General features: G+C 39.7%; 1 protein-coding gene across 4 annotated transcripts in view; it reads left to right on the forward strand.

The window, feature by feature from the left end:
• The window catches only part of USP24 (ubiquitin specific peptidase 24), a 107,221-nt gene that overhangs the window by 20,699 nt on the left and 72,607 nt on the right, over positions 1-13,915 (forward strand). For all 4 annotated transcript variants that reach the window (XR_005226562.2, XM_037907493.2, XM_037907490.2 and 1 more), the window contains exons 2-9: positions 999-1,164; positions 2,251-2,318; positions 4,615-4,758; positions 5,625-5,747; positions 7,534-7,569; positions 8,174-8,239; positions 10,916-10,981; positions 12,927-13,001. Coding sequence is in view for 3 of the 4 variants with exons in the window: in XM_037907493.2 (XP_037763421.1) it covers positions 999-1,164; positions 2,251-2,318; positions 4,615-4,758; positions 5,625-5,747; positions 7,534-7,569; positions 8,174-8,239; positions 10,916-10,981; positions 12,927-13,001 (744 nt within the window). In the remaining variant the exon portion in view is untranslated. The remainder of the gene's footprint in view (positions 1-998; positions 1,165-2,250; positions 2,319-4,614; positions 4,759-5,624; positions 5,748-7,533; positions 7,570-8,173; positions 8,240-10,915; positions 10,982-12,926; positions 13,002-13,915) is intronic.

The following is a 13,915-nucleotide window of genomic DNA, read 5'->3' on the forward strand; positions in this document are numbered from 1 at the left end:
TGTGCAGGAATAATTGCAATTCAGTGGCAATTACTAGGAAAAGGATAACGTTGATCTGAGCAGATTGCTGCTTGTCCTGTGTGGGAGGGGGATGGGAAAATACAGCACTGCTTTTTTTAATGACTCATTTTGACTGTAAAAAGGGCAGAGTTGTGATTGAGATTTGGGTTTTTTGATAAATCACTACTTTATGTACAGCATATTCGAAATATTTTAGTCTGTCTTGTTTCTTAAAATGGGGGAATGGTCGTGTCATGCAGCTGAATTACCTCAAATGATACAATATCTTGTCTAGTCAAATGTTTCACAGTGAATATTTAGTAGAGAATAACTGAGATGAAATTGCAGAATTCTGAAGTGAATAGGATACTTCACACTGTAAGCATGAGACATTTATTACCTTTAGTATGTAATATGTTCTGTGATAGTGTTTGAGTACAGAATATTTGGTATTTAATTATTAGAAATCAAATTATAAAAATACTAGGGGTGTTTGTTAGATATTATTTAAATACAGTATTGCTAACCCCAGGTGTTCAAGAATCATGAGGCAGGCCCCCCAAAACTGAGAGTGGCTTAAAAGCTTAAAGCTTAGAAAGAAACCGAGCTTATTTTTAATTTGTCTTCTAGTTTTTGAACCTTTAGGGTTCATGTTTTCCAGCTTTCCTTCACGACCAGGGCAGTTTTTTATTCAGCTAAGATTCTTCTGTCGCAAGACTCCAGGAATATTAATATCACAAGACTTAAGTTTAAATCATTAGTTGGCAAGCCTGGAAATAAGACATGTAAATACACACATGTATAGAGGAAAGTACAGTCCCTGTATCAATGGGTATTCAATTGAAACGTCAAATTCTGACCTCAAACATACTTGCAACTCCATTTGAAATCAGTGGGAGTTGTACATGCTAATTTTGTCTTAAAGGAGTTGATGAGCTAAGTAATCACTAGCAGCGGCTAAAAATGCCTTCTTCATTTGTATCTCTTTTCATTCACAGAAAAATGATGAAAATGGGAACTGCTCTGGAGAAGGTATTGAGTTTCCTACAACCAATTTGTACGAACTGGAGAGCAGAGTCTTAACAGATCACTGGTCCATACCATATAAGCGAGAAGAGTCCCTGGGCAAGTGCCTAATTGCATCTACCTACCTAGCAAGACTTGGTAAGTTCTGTTTTTGACTTGTTTTTAATGAGTCCAGTGTGTATTTAGGAAGAGTACTTACGAATTCTGTGTAAAGGTGTATACAGAGGATACGCTCTAGAAAACTGCAATTTTTATACTTGCTAACTAGTGCCATACAAAAATATTGCTAGAACAGTTAACAATCTGCTGTTGTGAGCTCATACTGGTTTTGCAAAGAGGGTTTCAATTTTGTCTTGCTCATGTGTGCTTGATTGTAGGATAGAATAGGCATGCAGTTCTTTCTATGTTTTAAAGATTGTAAATATTTTTGTATGTAAAATGGTTTCATTTTAAAAATTACTGTCAATAAAGAGCTGTATTAATTTACTTGGGCATTTATTATTATATTAATGATGTTTGTGTCCAAGCTCACTCCATATTAAGCTGTAGAGTGGGTTATTTGACCAGACTGTCCTAGTGGAAATACTCTCTATTGCCATATCATAGACTTGGGTTGATTCCTCTCCGGTCAACAAGTTGTCAGGGGCTGAGGGTGCTGTGGAGGCAACATGTTCAACTCCTGAAGTTGAAGGTATACATGAACTTGCTTTTCAGTATGCCCTCTGGCGAGTTAAAAGGAGGTTATGCTATGTTGTTGCATTGGTGGAAGACAATACAGTGCGTAAAAAAAAAAAAAAAAAAATTAGCTGAGTGTACTGTAGTCTGTCTGTGAGTTTGTTATGGTGGATGAGCAGCAGCAGAATGATTTGTGCAAGTATCAAAACATAAACTGTGTCGTTGAAAGGAAAAACACCTACAGAGGTGAGGTTCTGTTAATGCCATGTAGTTGTACCAGATGGAATGTTTGGAAACTAAACTGCCCCTAATTTCTAAAAGGCTGGAAATCTAGTTTCTTTGACCTCCAGTCCCTTTTGGTGGAAGATGTAGAGCACGAGTAATGTAATCCCAATAGGATGCTTATTGCTTTGTGTTGCAAACCCCTTATTTGATGAGCTCATCTTCTGTGACCTCAGTAGCAAGGCTTTGAGATCTAGAGCTCAAGAGCCTGTAGGAAACCAGCGAGAGGTAATCCTAAATTATATACCCTCTGTCCTTTCTGAAAAGGTCTTTCTGATTCTGATGAGAATTGCAAAAGATTCATGGACAGATGTATGCCTGAAGCATTTAAAAAGGTAAGGGGGAGGAAAGTGCACAAATCCAACTTTTGTGTTTGGGAGTCCATTTCATGAAATGTTCTGTTCCATTCTGATGTGTCTCTGATATTATGGTGACTGGGGTCATATAAATTTTTCAGTAAAATTGAACGCTTATGCCCCAATCCTGCATCTGTGCTGAGCTCCATTTAAATCAATGGGGTCTTTCATATGGATGCGTCCCTGCATCCGTAGTCAGTTGCAGGATCACGGCCTTAACTGGTATATGTTGATACAGTGCTTTTGAAGGTCTAAAGTTCCATAAATATTAGGATGTATTATTGTTTAGTACTAATGATCAGTCTTCCTCCCTCATTCTTCCATTGCAATCGTTCTGTCCCCCAGGTCTGAAAAATTGGAGTCATCGATTCCTCTCTTCTCTCCATTACCCTACACAGTTAGACCCCTAACTCCTGCCACTTCTGCCTTTTACAGCCTAGCCATAATTTGTCCCTTCCTTTCTGTGCTTACTGCCAAAACTCTCTTCCATGCTTGGTTTTCCTGCCTGGCCTACTGTGAACTCCTACGCTTTGGAGTTCTCAATATCCATCTTGCTTTCCTCCTTCCTATTCCATATGCTGTGGCCTAACTTTGTTCCTTGCCCATCACTCTGACTATATCACGCTATCCCACTTAAAATTACCTTTACTGGCTTCATGTCACCTTCCACATCAGTCTCAAACTTTGTCCTTCCTTTCAAAGCTATGAACAAACTCTGTCCTGCTTCTGTGTCAACACTGGTTGCATGACACTTTCTTATTTGGACCCTGTCTTCCACTAATTCTTCCTCCAGACCACTCTCTTCCCTGCCCCAATAATAGTCTCCATGGCTTATCCTAAGCAGCCCCTACACTTGGAATGGTCTTGCTTACCTTGTATGCTTTGCAGCTTCTATCCCCCTCTCAAATCCTTCCTTACAAGCCATCTTTTTCTACAGTCCTTCCAAACCATGATTTTCTGAGCCTCTTTTAATATAGTAATTTAAAAATATCAAATCCAGATACTGACATGTACCATACCATATGAGCAACTCCATTACCCTGTTTCTGTGTATTTCCCTCTCCATGCCATTGCCCCTTCGTCCCGTGCATTCTTTCTTGTCATGATCATGTCACATAAGCATGATGGTGCACAGACTACCTTATCCTGCTACATAATGTGCCATGCGCATCTATGGTCCTATATTCCAATGGTAAACAAGGGATAGACCTTTGAAACTAACTGGTATTTTAGGAGTTAAGCATAATGGTCTTGTGTATGATTTTCTAAATGTACATCAGTTATTAAGCCCTATAATTTCCAGGAAAAATTGTATTTCAGGTAGAAGGATTTAAAGAAAATAACATCATGTTCCAATTGGCTTCAGAGTAATGTCTGTGCTTTTTAACCACTGAGTGCTTTGTACCTACTTAGTTTTCATCCTGTATAGTTGGGGTGTGGGTGGGGAGGAGGAGAGATGGAAAGAGGGTAGCTGAAAGATTCTGTTTGCGGAGGTTAAAGTCTTCTGCTGGGTTACATTTACTCTAAAATACCCATAAGCCATTCATGAAGCTTAATGCACTGTAGTTTCTGAAAATCTTAAAAAATAAATTAAATAGTCTTTGGGTTCTGTGAGGTTATAAAGCTTAGTAATTTGAATGCAAGCCCAGCAAACACAGCGGGTAATGTTTACCTAATTGCTGTTTCTACCTTTTAAAAACCTAATGTAGTTCTGTTATCAGTTTGGCCTAACATGGCGGTTTAATGCTGCCTCCCAATCCATTAAAAATGTTCTTTAAACATACATACTCTTCAGTAGTGACATTTTCCTTGATTTCTAAGAAAAATTATATTAGAGAGGTGATGTAGCAATCCATGACTGCAAGCAAAGTAATGTGGCCATGTGACAAGCTTATTGCAAGAATTAAAAATGGATTATCTAACATCCTACAAACATGTCAACAGAGTTACTCAAGCATTTAGGAATAAAAACATTAAAGTGAATGGCTCTCTTCCATACAAAACTTTTCTGAGTTAAATAGTAATTTCCAGGAGAAACCGTCAGTGTATTTTGATGATTACCTCTTAGTGTCTGCTATATCCTGTTTCTAATTAGGAAGTTTTAAAATGGTGGAATTATAACTATCACTGTTGCTTTTCCTACCTTTCTGCTGTATAAAGATATCATAAATAGTATTTATATTAGAGTACTGCTACCAAATACTGTTACGGAAAAGTGTTACTCTGAAAATAATGATCAGTGCCAGAGATTGATGCATCTTTCTCATTTTGGTAGCTGCTGACATCAAGTGCTGTTCATAAATGGGGTACTGAAATCCATGAGGGAATCTACAACATGTTGATGCTGCTAGTAGATCTGGTCGCAGAGAGAGTGAAACAAGACCCAATTCCTGTTGGCCTTCTGGGTGTGCTTACAATGGTACTGTATTATATCCTGCAATCTCTTGTAATGGTACTATTTTACATCCATGGAGACATTTGACTCACTTGGAGGGAGGATAGAAGGAATTAATATTCATTAGTTTTATTAATGTCCTTAAAATATGAAAGTCTCTAGAAATGAGTTCTTAAACATCACAGATGGTTTGTTTACAATCTTCAGGAAAGCTCTTGTGACCTCTAATATTTCTGCTGGTACTGTTTACCATTTAAAGCATGAACTCAAACTGTGGCCAAAATATTAAAAAGTAAGTAATGATTTTTTGCATGTCTCAGGTTTTGTGTGTCGAACTTGAGAGATCTGACCGGGGCCTGATTTTTCAGATTGAGTGGTCAATGCTTTCTGAAAATCAGCCCTCTTTAAGGTATTTCATGTGTAGCATTCAAATCATTGGTCACTTTTTAAAATCTTCCCTTGTATTACTGCTCTAAAGAGGCTACCTTGCCAAAAGAATGACCATAGCCCTGGGAGGGGGGAACTCCTGTCTTCTGATCCCTGCTCTGACACTATTGTGGCCATGTGCAAATCACTTTAACCCCCTTTCAGTCTGTCCTCCCTCTCTGTAGAAGAAAATCAATAAGGGGATATCTATCTGCCTCACAGGATTGTTGGAGATTGTTTGTACTGTGTTCTGAAGTTGTAATACTGTATACATTAAGTACTAAGTATCATTGACATGAATTATCCACGCTAAACTGTTAATTTATATTTCACTTGGAAAAATTAGCCATGCTCAAGAACTGTGTTCAACTACTGAAGTCAAATATTAACAAGATCAGTCTTCGAGACTCACAAATAAGCCACGTTGTGACTGGTTTTTTAATGTTTTTTTTTTTTTTTTCAAGGCTTTTAACCCTGACAATGAATACCATTTCAAGAATCGAATGAAGGTATGCCAGAGAAACTGGGCAGAAGTCTTTGGAGAAGGAAATCTGTACGCTGTCTCACCCATATCTACTTTCCAAAAGGTGATCATACATATTTTTGTCTGTTTTATAGAACAGAAATGCTTTATACCTAGAGTATAAAAGGCTTATCCAATATATGTAAATGCTTATCCAAAATAAGCTGAAGTAAATCTTTAAAAAATATTGAGTAGCTTTTGAATACCAAATGTGGTGGTTCTTTAGAAGAGCATTCCCTTTTCATGATTGCGAGAATGTTCTACCAGAGGGACTGGATCTGGGGATTGGTGCCCATTCCTCTCTAAATCTGTCATCATTACTACTAGTCCAGTAATAAACAAAAGACCATCTAACACAGTGGTCATCAACTGGTAGATCGCGATCGACTTGTCGATCCTGGTGCCATTGACAGTCTATCACAATCTTCAGCGCTAAAAATCTGGTGGCGCAGCGGGGCTAAGGCAGACTCCCTGCCTGCCTTGGCCCATGACGCTCCCAGAAGTAGTCTGCATGCTCCTGTGGTCTGGGGGGGCAGGGGTCTCCATGTGCTGTTCCTGCGTGCAAGCACCGTCCCCACAGCTCCCATTAGCTGGGAATGGGGAACTGCAGCCAATGGGAGTTGCGGAGGTGGTGCCTGCAGGGGAGAGGCAGTGTGCGGAGCTACGCGCATGCCACCTCCCCCCCAGGGGGGGCTGCAGGGGCATGCTGGCTGCTTCCGGGAATGGCATGGGTTGAGGCAGGCAGGGAGCCTGCCTTAGCCCCACTGCACCACCTCCCGTGAGCTGCCCAAGGTAAGTGCTGCCCAGTGGGAGCCCGCCCCTGAGCCCCGTTGTGGAGCCAGCACCCTGTACCCCCTCCTGCTCCTCAACCCCCTGCCCCAACCTGGAACCAAAGTCTGTCCCAGAGCTTGCACTCCTCACCCTCTCCTGCACCCTAACCCCCTGCCCCAGGCTCAGCCTGGAGGCCCCCTACACACTCCGAACCCCTTGGCCCCAGCCCAGAGCCTGCACCCTCTGCCCCAGTACAGTGAAAGTGAGTGAGGGTGGGGGAGAGCAAGCGATGGGGTGAGCGGGGTGGGGCCTTTTGGAAGGGGCGGGGTAGATCCTGGGTTGCACTTAAATTCAAAAAGTGATCTTGTGCAAATAAAGGTTGGAGACCACTGATTTAACATCTCTAGCTTTTGCTATATAAAATGACCTAGTTGCTCTTTTCCAGATCCTAATATACCAGTGTCCACCTCACAAAACCGCCGTCTTAATTAACCCTCTTGTTAGCAGTCTCAGCAGACAGTTCAAAACTGATCAAGTCTACATGCTCATTCAGTCTCTCGCACCTAAAGGTGGTCCCTTCAGGTCAGGGTGGTGGCACTCCGGTAGAGATGCAGTTTGAGGCTTGCAATGCCATTGTGGGTGCTGTATCTGTTGTGTGGATGAAAATTGTTTCAGTCTCTGGTTATCACTCTGTTGCTAAAAAGAAAGCACGGGGCTTGTGAAAACAAAAAGAAACTGCCAAAATTCAGGGAAGATTCTTCCATCATATTCCACACTACTGATAAGTTATAATTATGGCTGTGTGTCAGTCAGCAGCCACATAGCTTAATGTTGCCGCAACCCATAGTCGGTAATGACAGGCATTGTCCAAAAAAGGATGATGGTAATAAGAACAACTCAAAGCTCCAGCTGCACTCAGTAAAGGAGGTAGCATAAACACACAAATATATTCTTTGAAGTAGTAGCACATACATAAAGCTAATTAACCCAAAATGCTAAATACAGCACACAATAAAAAAAACTGCCTTTCACATATTGTTTTAAAATATGTTGCCAATTAACTTTTTTTAATTATCTAGGAACCTCATGGGTGGCTGGTGGATCTGGTAAACAGGGTAGGTAAAGCTAAACTGAAAAGAACTGTTGATAGTATCTGGTGTCTGTCACTTGAATTCATTGCTCTTAAAAGTGATGCTTCATATTTGTTCGCATAGAGGATGGCAACTGTAGAGCAATGAGTTTTATACTTTAACCCTGCCCAACATAGATGGTAAGGTCCTTGCCAAGGCAATCATGCTGGGTTGCCTCCCTCTTCCTTTCCCACCTTTGCACTACTGATTTGTACCCTTCAGCTGAGGAAGGCCAAAGGTCACCTTTGGGGCTGCCATGCCATTCCACAAACAGCTGCTAGGGAATGCTAGAGAGATGCATCCTGCATGCTGTCCCTCAGCTTGTCATCCTGTGTGGATCTTCTATGTTGTGTTCCCCAGTGAGCCATCAAATAGACATGAAAGCACAAGTCTTATGTTAAACTTAAAATCCCACTGTGGAAGATCCTTGTTGACAGCTCAAGCATCTCGTCTTGAATTCTTATTTCAGAGATGATCATTGGAGAACAAAGCTTTATACGCTCCAAGTTAAAGCTTGGAATATTTGCTTTAATCACATATTTAAAATGCAGACAGTTGTAATTCATTGACTTGATACTGCTTTTTGCAGTTTGCAGAGTTGGGTGGATTTTCAGCAATTCAGTCTAAACTCCATTCAGAAGATATTGAACTTGGGGTAAGTTAATCTTCTGTTGATGTCGTTCTTTATATGTTAATGTTCTATAGCAAGTGATACTGGTAATTCGATACATAGAACGCTTTCTTCCGTACTGAAGAAGTACTCCAAAAAGAATGCTGGGAGAATTCTTTGGTATGGGATGGTTGGAGGTCAGGGAACTATATATTTGAGATGAGACTTAGAGTTGGTCTCTACAGAGAGTTGACACCTGGCAAGCTGGGATGTAAATGTACACATTACATTTGCATCCTAACTAGCCACATGTACCATGTTAACATGCTCTAAAAGTTCTGTAATGCATTATGGTCTACAGCTGCTTGAAAGAAAAACAAAGGCTTGACCACTTGTTACTAAAGATCCCATGAATCTACCCAGAAGAGAGCAGTTATTAGCATTGGTGTCCTGAATTAATTTCAGTTTGGGTAATTATGTTCAGCATACCAGTTTTAAGTATGTGTAAACTGTTATATAGTTTTAGCATTCATCACTGAAGTAGCTGCATTTCAGTTGCAGGGAAGGTGATTCCCATGTGTAAATTATTTTTAAAATATCTTTGGTTTATATATTTCGTCTGTCTATCTTATCAATGGAAGAAAGCATAAAATCATCACTCATGAAGTTTGCAGATGGCCCAGTCATTGGGAGAATGGTAAATAACGAAGAGGGCAGGTCACTAAAACAGAGCAATCTGGATCACTTGGTAAACTGGATGCAAGCAAATAATATTTTAATATGGCTGAATGCAGGCCATACTTACACAATGGGGAAAAATATCCTGGGAAGAAGTGCCTCTGTAAAGGACTTGGGAGTCATGGGGGAGGATCAGCTGAACATGAGCCCCCAGTGCCATATTATGGCCAAAAGGGCTAACGTGATCCTTGAATGTGTGAACAGGGGAATCTCAAGTTGGAGTAGAGAGGTTATTTGTCACTGGTGCAAGCGCTGCTGGAATTCTGTGTCCAGTTTTGATGTCCACAATTCAAGAAGGATGTTAAAAAATTAGAGAGGGTTGAGAGAAGAGCCACAAGAATGGTTAAGGATTAGAAAATGTGCCTTATAACGGTAAACTCAAGATGCCGAATCTAGTTAGCTTAACAAAAAGAAAGTTAAGGATTGACTTGATTACAGTCTATAAGTACTTACATGAGGAACAAATATTTAATAATTGTATGTCCAGACTAGCAGACAAAAGTATAATGTGATCCCTTCCCTGAAAGTTGAAGCTAGACCAATTCAGGCTGGAAATAAGGTGTAAATTTTCAACAGTGAGATTAATCATTGGAACAACTTACCAAGGGTTATGGAAGAGTCTCCATCACTGGCAATTTTTAAATCAAAATTGTATCTTTTTCTAAAAAATATTCTCTAGGAATTACTTTGGGAAAGTTCTATGACCTGTGTTACAGAGGAGATCAGACTCTGTGATCACAGTGGGCCTTTCTGGCCTTGGAATCTCGGCACTAAACTCTAAATATGTTAACTACTGCATCAAAATTTGACACATTTAATGACTACATAAACTATACGAGGTCTTAGGTCCATAGAGCCTAATGGTGTTTGGTGTTGAATGTAATCTAGAAGACTCGGATATAACAGATTTCAAATCTAAGTAACCATGTCTGAGAACCAGAATACTGAGAGGAAGCACATTTTTTCAAATTTTAATTGTCTGTAAAGTAATTTGTTCATCACCTGCAGTTGAGCTACAAATTTGGAAAATTCTATTTCCTTTTAGTGGGTTGATTTCTTCTTCCTCCCTCTTCTCCTCCCTCTGCCCTCCCACACACACTTATTAAGGACAGGCAAGTAGTTTATATGCAAATATGAGAGAAGGGGAGTTTATCTCATTAAATTTAGACATTGCTATAGATTCTCTCCTCTTAACTTACTAGTAACTCCTTTCTTAAAGTGATTTTTGACTAGGGACACTTAACTTACAGGCTGTTGGTTGTAGTGAGACACTCACTATTATGTAAGTCATTGCCTCTTCTCAGGAGGAAATTGGTCTTGGTATGTCATAATGGCAAGTGAATTTCCTTCACTCTACTTGAAAATTGATAAAATTTGGGAACCTTGGATCTCAAGATTTTTTTCATTCCATATGTGAAGGAAAATCCTTGTGTGACTGATCTGCATGAGAAACATTCTTCAGCATTGGGTCCTACACAGAAATCCACTTTCTCTTGAAGCCGTCTGGCAGATAGTGATAGGATTGATGAAGAAGGTGAATGTTGGATTTGGGAGAAGAAATTCTCTTTTGTGGCTTTCCACCAGAGAACATGCATTTGTACTCTACAGTGCTGCAGCGTGAACCATCAAAGCATTTATTGGCTCTTGCATTGGACCAAAACAGACCATGAACAGACTATAACAGAACCATAAAATGACCAAAACCACTGAAAGTTGAGATGGTCCTTTTGTGTTAGCAAGCAAGAGATGCAATACTTAATGCATGCCATTATTTTAAGTCTGTTTCTTGAACTGCGTGTTGTCAATCATAACTAGTCAAGACGTCCCTTCAGTGCTGAAACAAAATTGTAAGCAATGGGAGGATAATTGGGATGTATGATACATGCTGCTTGTAAACCTTCACCTATGTTTTAAAGAATTTAATCATCAGTCTTGAAAGGGATTACTGTGTCTGCGCCTAAATATCTACTATCTTTCTTCCAGGCAGTCTCTGCATTAGTTCAGCCATTGGGGGTGTGTGCAGAGTATCTCAACTCTTCTGTAGTGCAGGTAAAACACCATTTTTATGAGTTAATTTCAGAAAGTAGAAAAACAAACTTTGAAACACACAGCTATATTGCTCCCTTGAGTTTTGTATTTATTTTTCTGTGTTAAAATGGATCTCTTAAAAAATGGCATCCAGAAGGCAACACTACTGGTACTTAAGTTTGGCATGAGAATCGGAAAGTTAACATGGAAAACTGAATTAGTTTATCACCGACTTAGTATCAAAGTGGTGGTTAATTTTGAAACACTCTTAAACATGTCTGGTTTAGGGTGCAGGGTACTTGTTTTGCATAGGCTGCTAATATTGGTTGAGTGACACATTTTGTGCTGTAAGATGTGCAAATACCAATTTTTAGATGCATTCACAAGTGAAGGTGGGGAAATAAGTTGCCTTTCACAACACATGGCTAATAGCCACCAGGTTTAGATATGTCAATTTTTGAAAACTTTATTGAAGAAGATCTCAGCATACTTTCTTCATAAACAAGGGCTGAAGGAAAGTTGCATGCATTAGAGAAATGTCTGCATATTACAGTGGTGGGGAGCTACCCAGAACAAGGAGACCATATGTGCCATTTGTTACCCAAGAGAGTAGAAATGCCATTTTTAATTACAACTATGTAGTCACGGGATGAGATTTTCAAAGTCAGTTGAAAATCTCAACCTAATTTTTTGGTTTATACAGAGTAGAAGGGTTTCTCACTGTGTGAATATTCATTTGCTGAGGATGGTAATCCTGAATCTCCTGATCTTCATCAGTGTAAATCAGAAGCAACTCCTTTGCAGTCAGTTGAATTATCCCAGGGTAAAACAGGTGTGACAAGAATCTGCCCCAATGAGTACCTCTTGCTTTAGACTGCTAGCTTTGTGACTGAGATCTAGTGTGGGTATGTGAGCATCAGTTGGAAAATACGTTGCTAGAGAGAAGTGTCTCTGATCCACATACCTTTGCTAAATTGTGGCAGATATTGCAACCCCATGCAGTATCTTTAGGGGCCATTGTATTAAATTTATGAGTGGATTATGTGTGATTGTGTTCTTCTTTATGGGGGAGGGCTACCAGAGCTCCTCTAAAACCTAAAAACAGTGAGGGCGGTTAAAGTGAGTCACTGAGACTGAACAGTTAAAAGAAATGCCACACCCTGTGGTGGTTTGCAAATGTACTGGTTCAAACTGAGTTTTCCAGAGACCACCAGCCAAAGAAAGGGCTTTTGGGGATAAAAAGACTGGATTTAAACTGATTCAGGGCCTTCTCCCGTTTCTTGGATCAGAAAGGCCCCAGCTCTTGTGAAAGAGTTGGAAAGACTTTGGCCTACTAGGGTCCTGTAAGACTTGTGGGTGAGTCCTAGTATGTTGTTTAAATCTATTTATTATTTTTATATGTTTTTTTTTTCTGTAATATTTTTACCTTGAGAATAAATGTGCTTGCATAGAAAGAGCTGTGTGGTAATTTCTAGATGCTGGCAATACACTATTCATAGCCTTCAGAGAGAAAGCAACACAAGTTCTGGTTGTAAGGCACACTGGCTTGCTGGGAATATTGCAGCTGGTTTTGGGAGGGGGGTTTGGTCACTCTGTTCAGAAGAGTGGCAGATAGGAAGCCACTAGGTGTCAGGTTGACTTCATTGTACGTATAGCAAGTGTTGTGTGTTGAAAAGATTAGGTCTCTTTACTAGATACTTTTATGGTACGATCTGCTGTTAATTCATCTGGGAAATTTTGACTTCTTCCTTTACATTACTTCATTCTCTGTTCATACCAGCAGGATGGTTTATGTATGCCATATTTGTGTTAGCTTATGTATTCAAAGTAAATGTGATCTTAAGTTGTTTTAGCCTTTTTAGAGAGAGAAGCTTTTGTATTTCATTTTACTGCAGCCAGATCTTCCAAGTAACTTGACTTTGGAAAATAAAAAATGATTGTCCTTGTATTTTCTCAAATTCCTTAGCCCATGCTGGATCCAGTCATTCATAAAATGATTAAATATGTACAGAATGTGGAAGAGAAGGACCTAAAAGACAAGGTAACATTCTGATTATATCAAATATACATGTAGAAACTACTGTAAATGTTAATGCTAAACCACCATAACTTGAGAACAAATTATACTAGTTTCTGTTTGGAAAGTATCACTTGAGCTAAATTTAGACTGAGAATGTTTGTAATAGGAAATTGTGCTAGTGGGTTGGCTGAACTTACCAGGATCCACTTTAAAATCTTACTCAGTGTTAGACCTTCCTGTCTAAAAAGACTTTCCCCTCATAGTTGTCCAACATGTTCCCCTAGGTCCAGTCATGCAAGGTGCTGAATACCCTCTATTCTTGTTGACTTTCAGGTGCCTAGTACCTTGCAGCATTAGGCCCTATAGCCTACATTTTTAAAGGCATTTAGGCATTGCTCTGCTGAGTGTTGCAACACCTAACTGACTAAGGAGGCTAGATTTCATTTTCAAAAGTGACTTAGGTGGAGCAGAGCCTAAATATCTTTTAAAATCCGAGGGCTACATGGCTGCTTTGCTCTGCCGTGGCTGCAGCAGATATAAAATTGCATTTCTTTACAGATACAAATATTGTATTGTTTCCAAAAGAGTTTGCTGATCTTTATCAGAGGAGATCATTAGATTTCAACATCTTCTGACATATTTTTGTTCTACATTGTACTGAATTTGTCCTCTGTTTAATGAGTCTTTATAGTGTCTTTTTCATGAAGCTTATTTTAGGTTATAGCTGCACTGAAATTTTGTGGGTAAAACTTTTGTCAGTCAGGGACGTGAGAGAAACGTTCTCCTGATGGATGAAAGTTTTACTGATGCAAAGCCATGCTGTGGACAGCACTTTGTTGGAGGGAGACGCTCCCCCGCCAAGAAAACAACCGCTCTTCATTGTGGGTGGTTTTATTTTGTCAGCAGGAGAGCTCTCTCCTGTTGATGACAAAGAG

The sequence above is a fragment of the Chelonia mydas genome, chromosome 8, assembly GCF_015237465.2.
Source record: "Chelonia mydas isolate rCheMyd1 chromosome 8, rCheMyd1.pri.v2, whole genome shotgun sequence".
NCBI classification, from domain to species: domain Eukaryota; kingdom Metazoa; phylum Chordata; order Testudines; family Cheloniidae; genus Chelonia; species Chelonia mydas.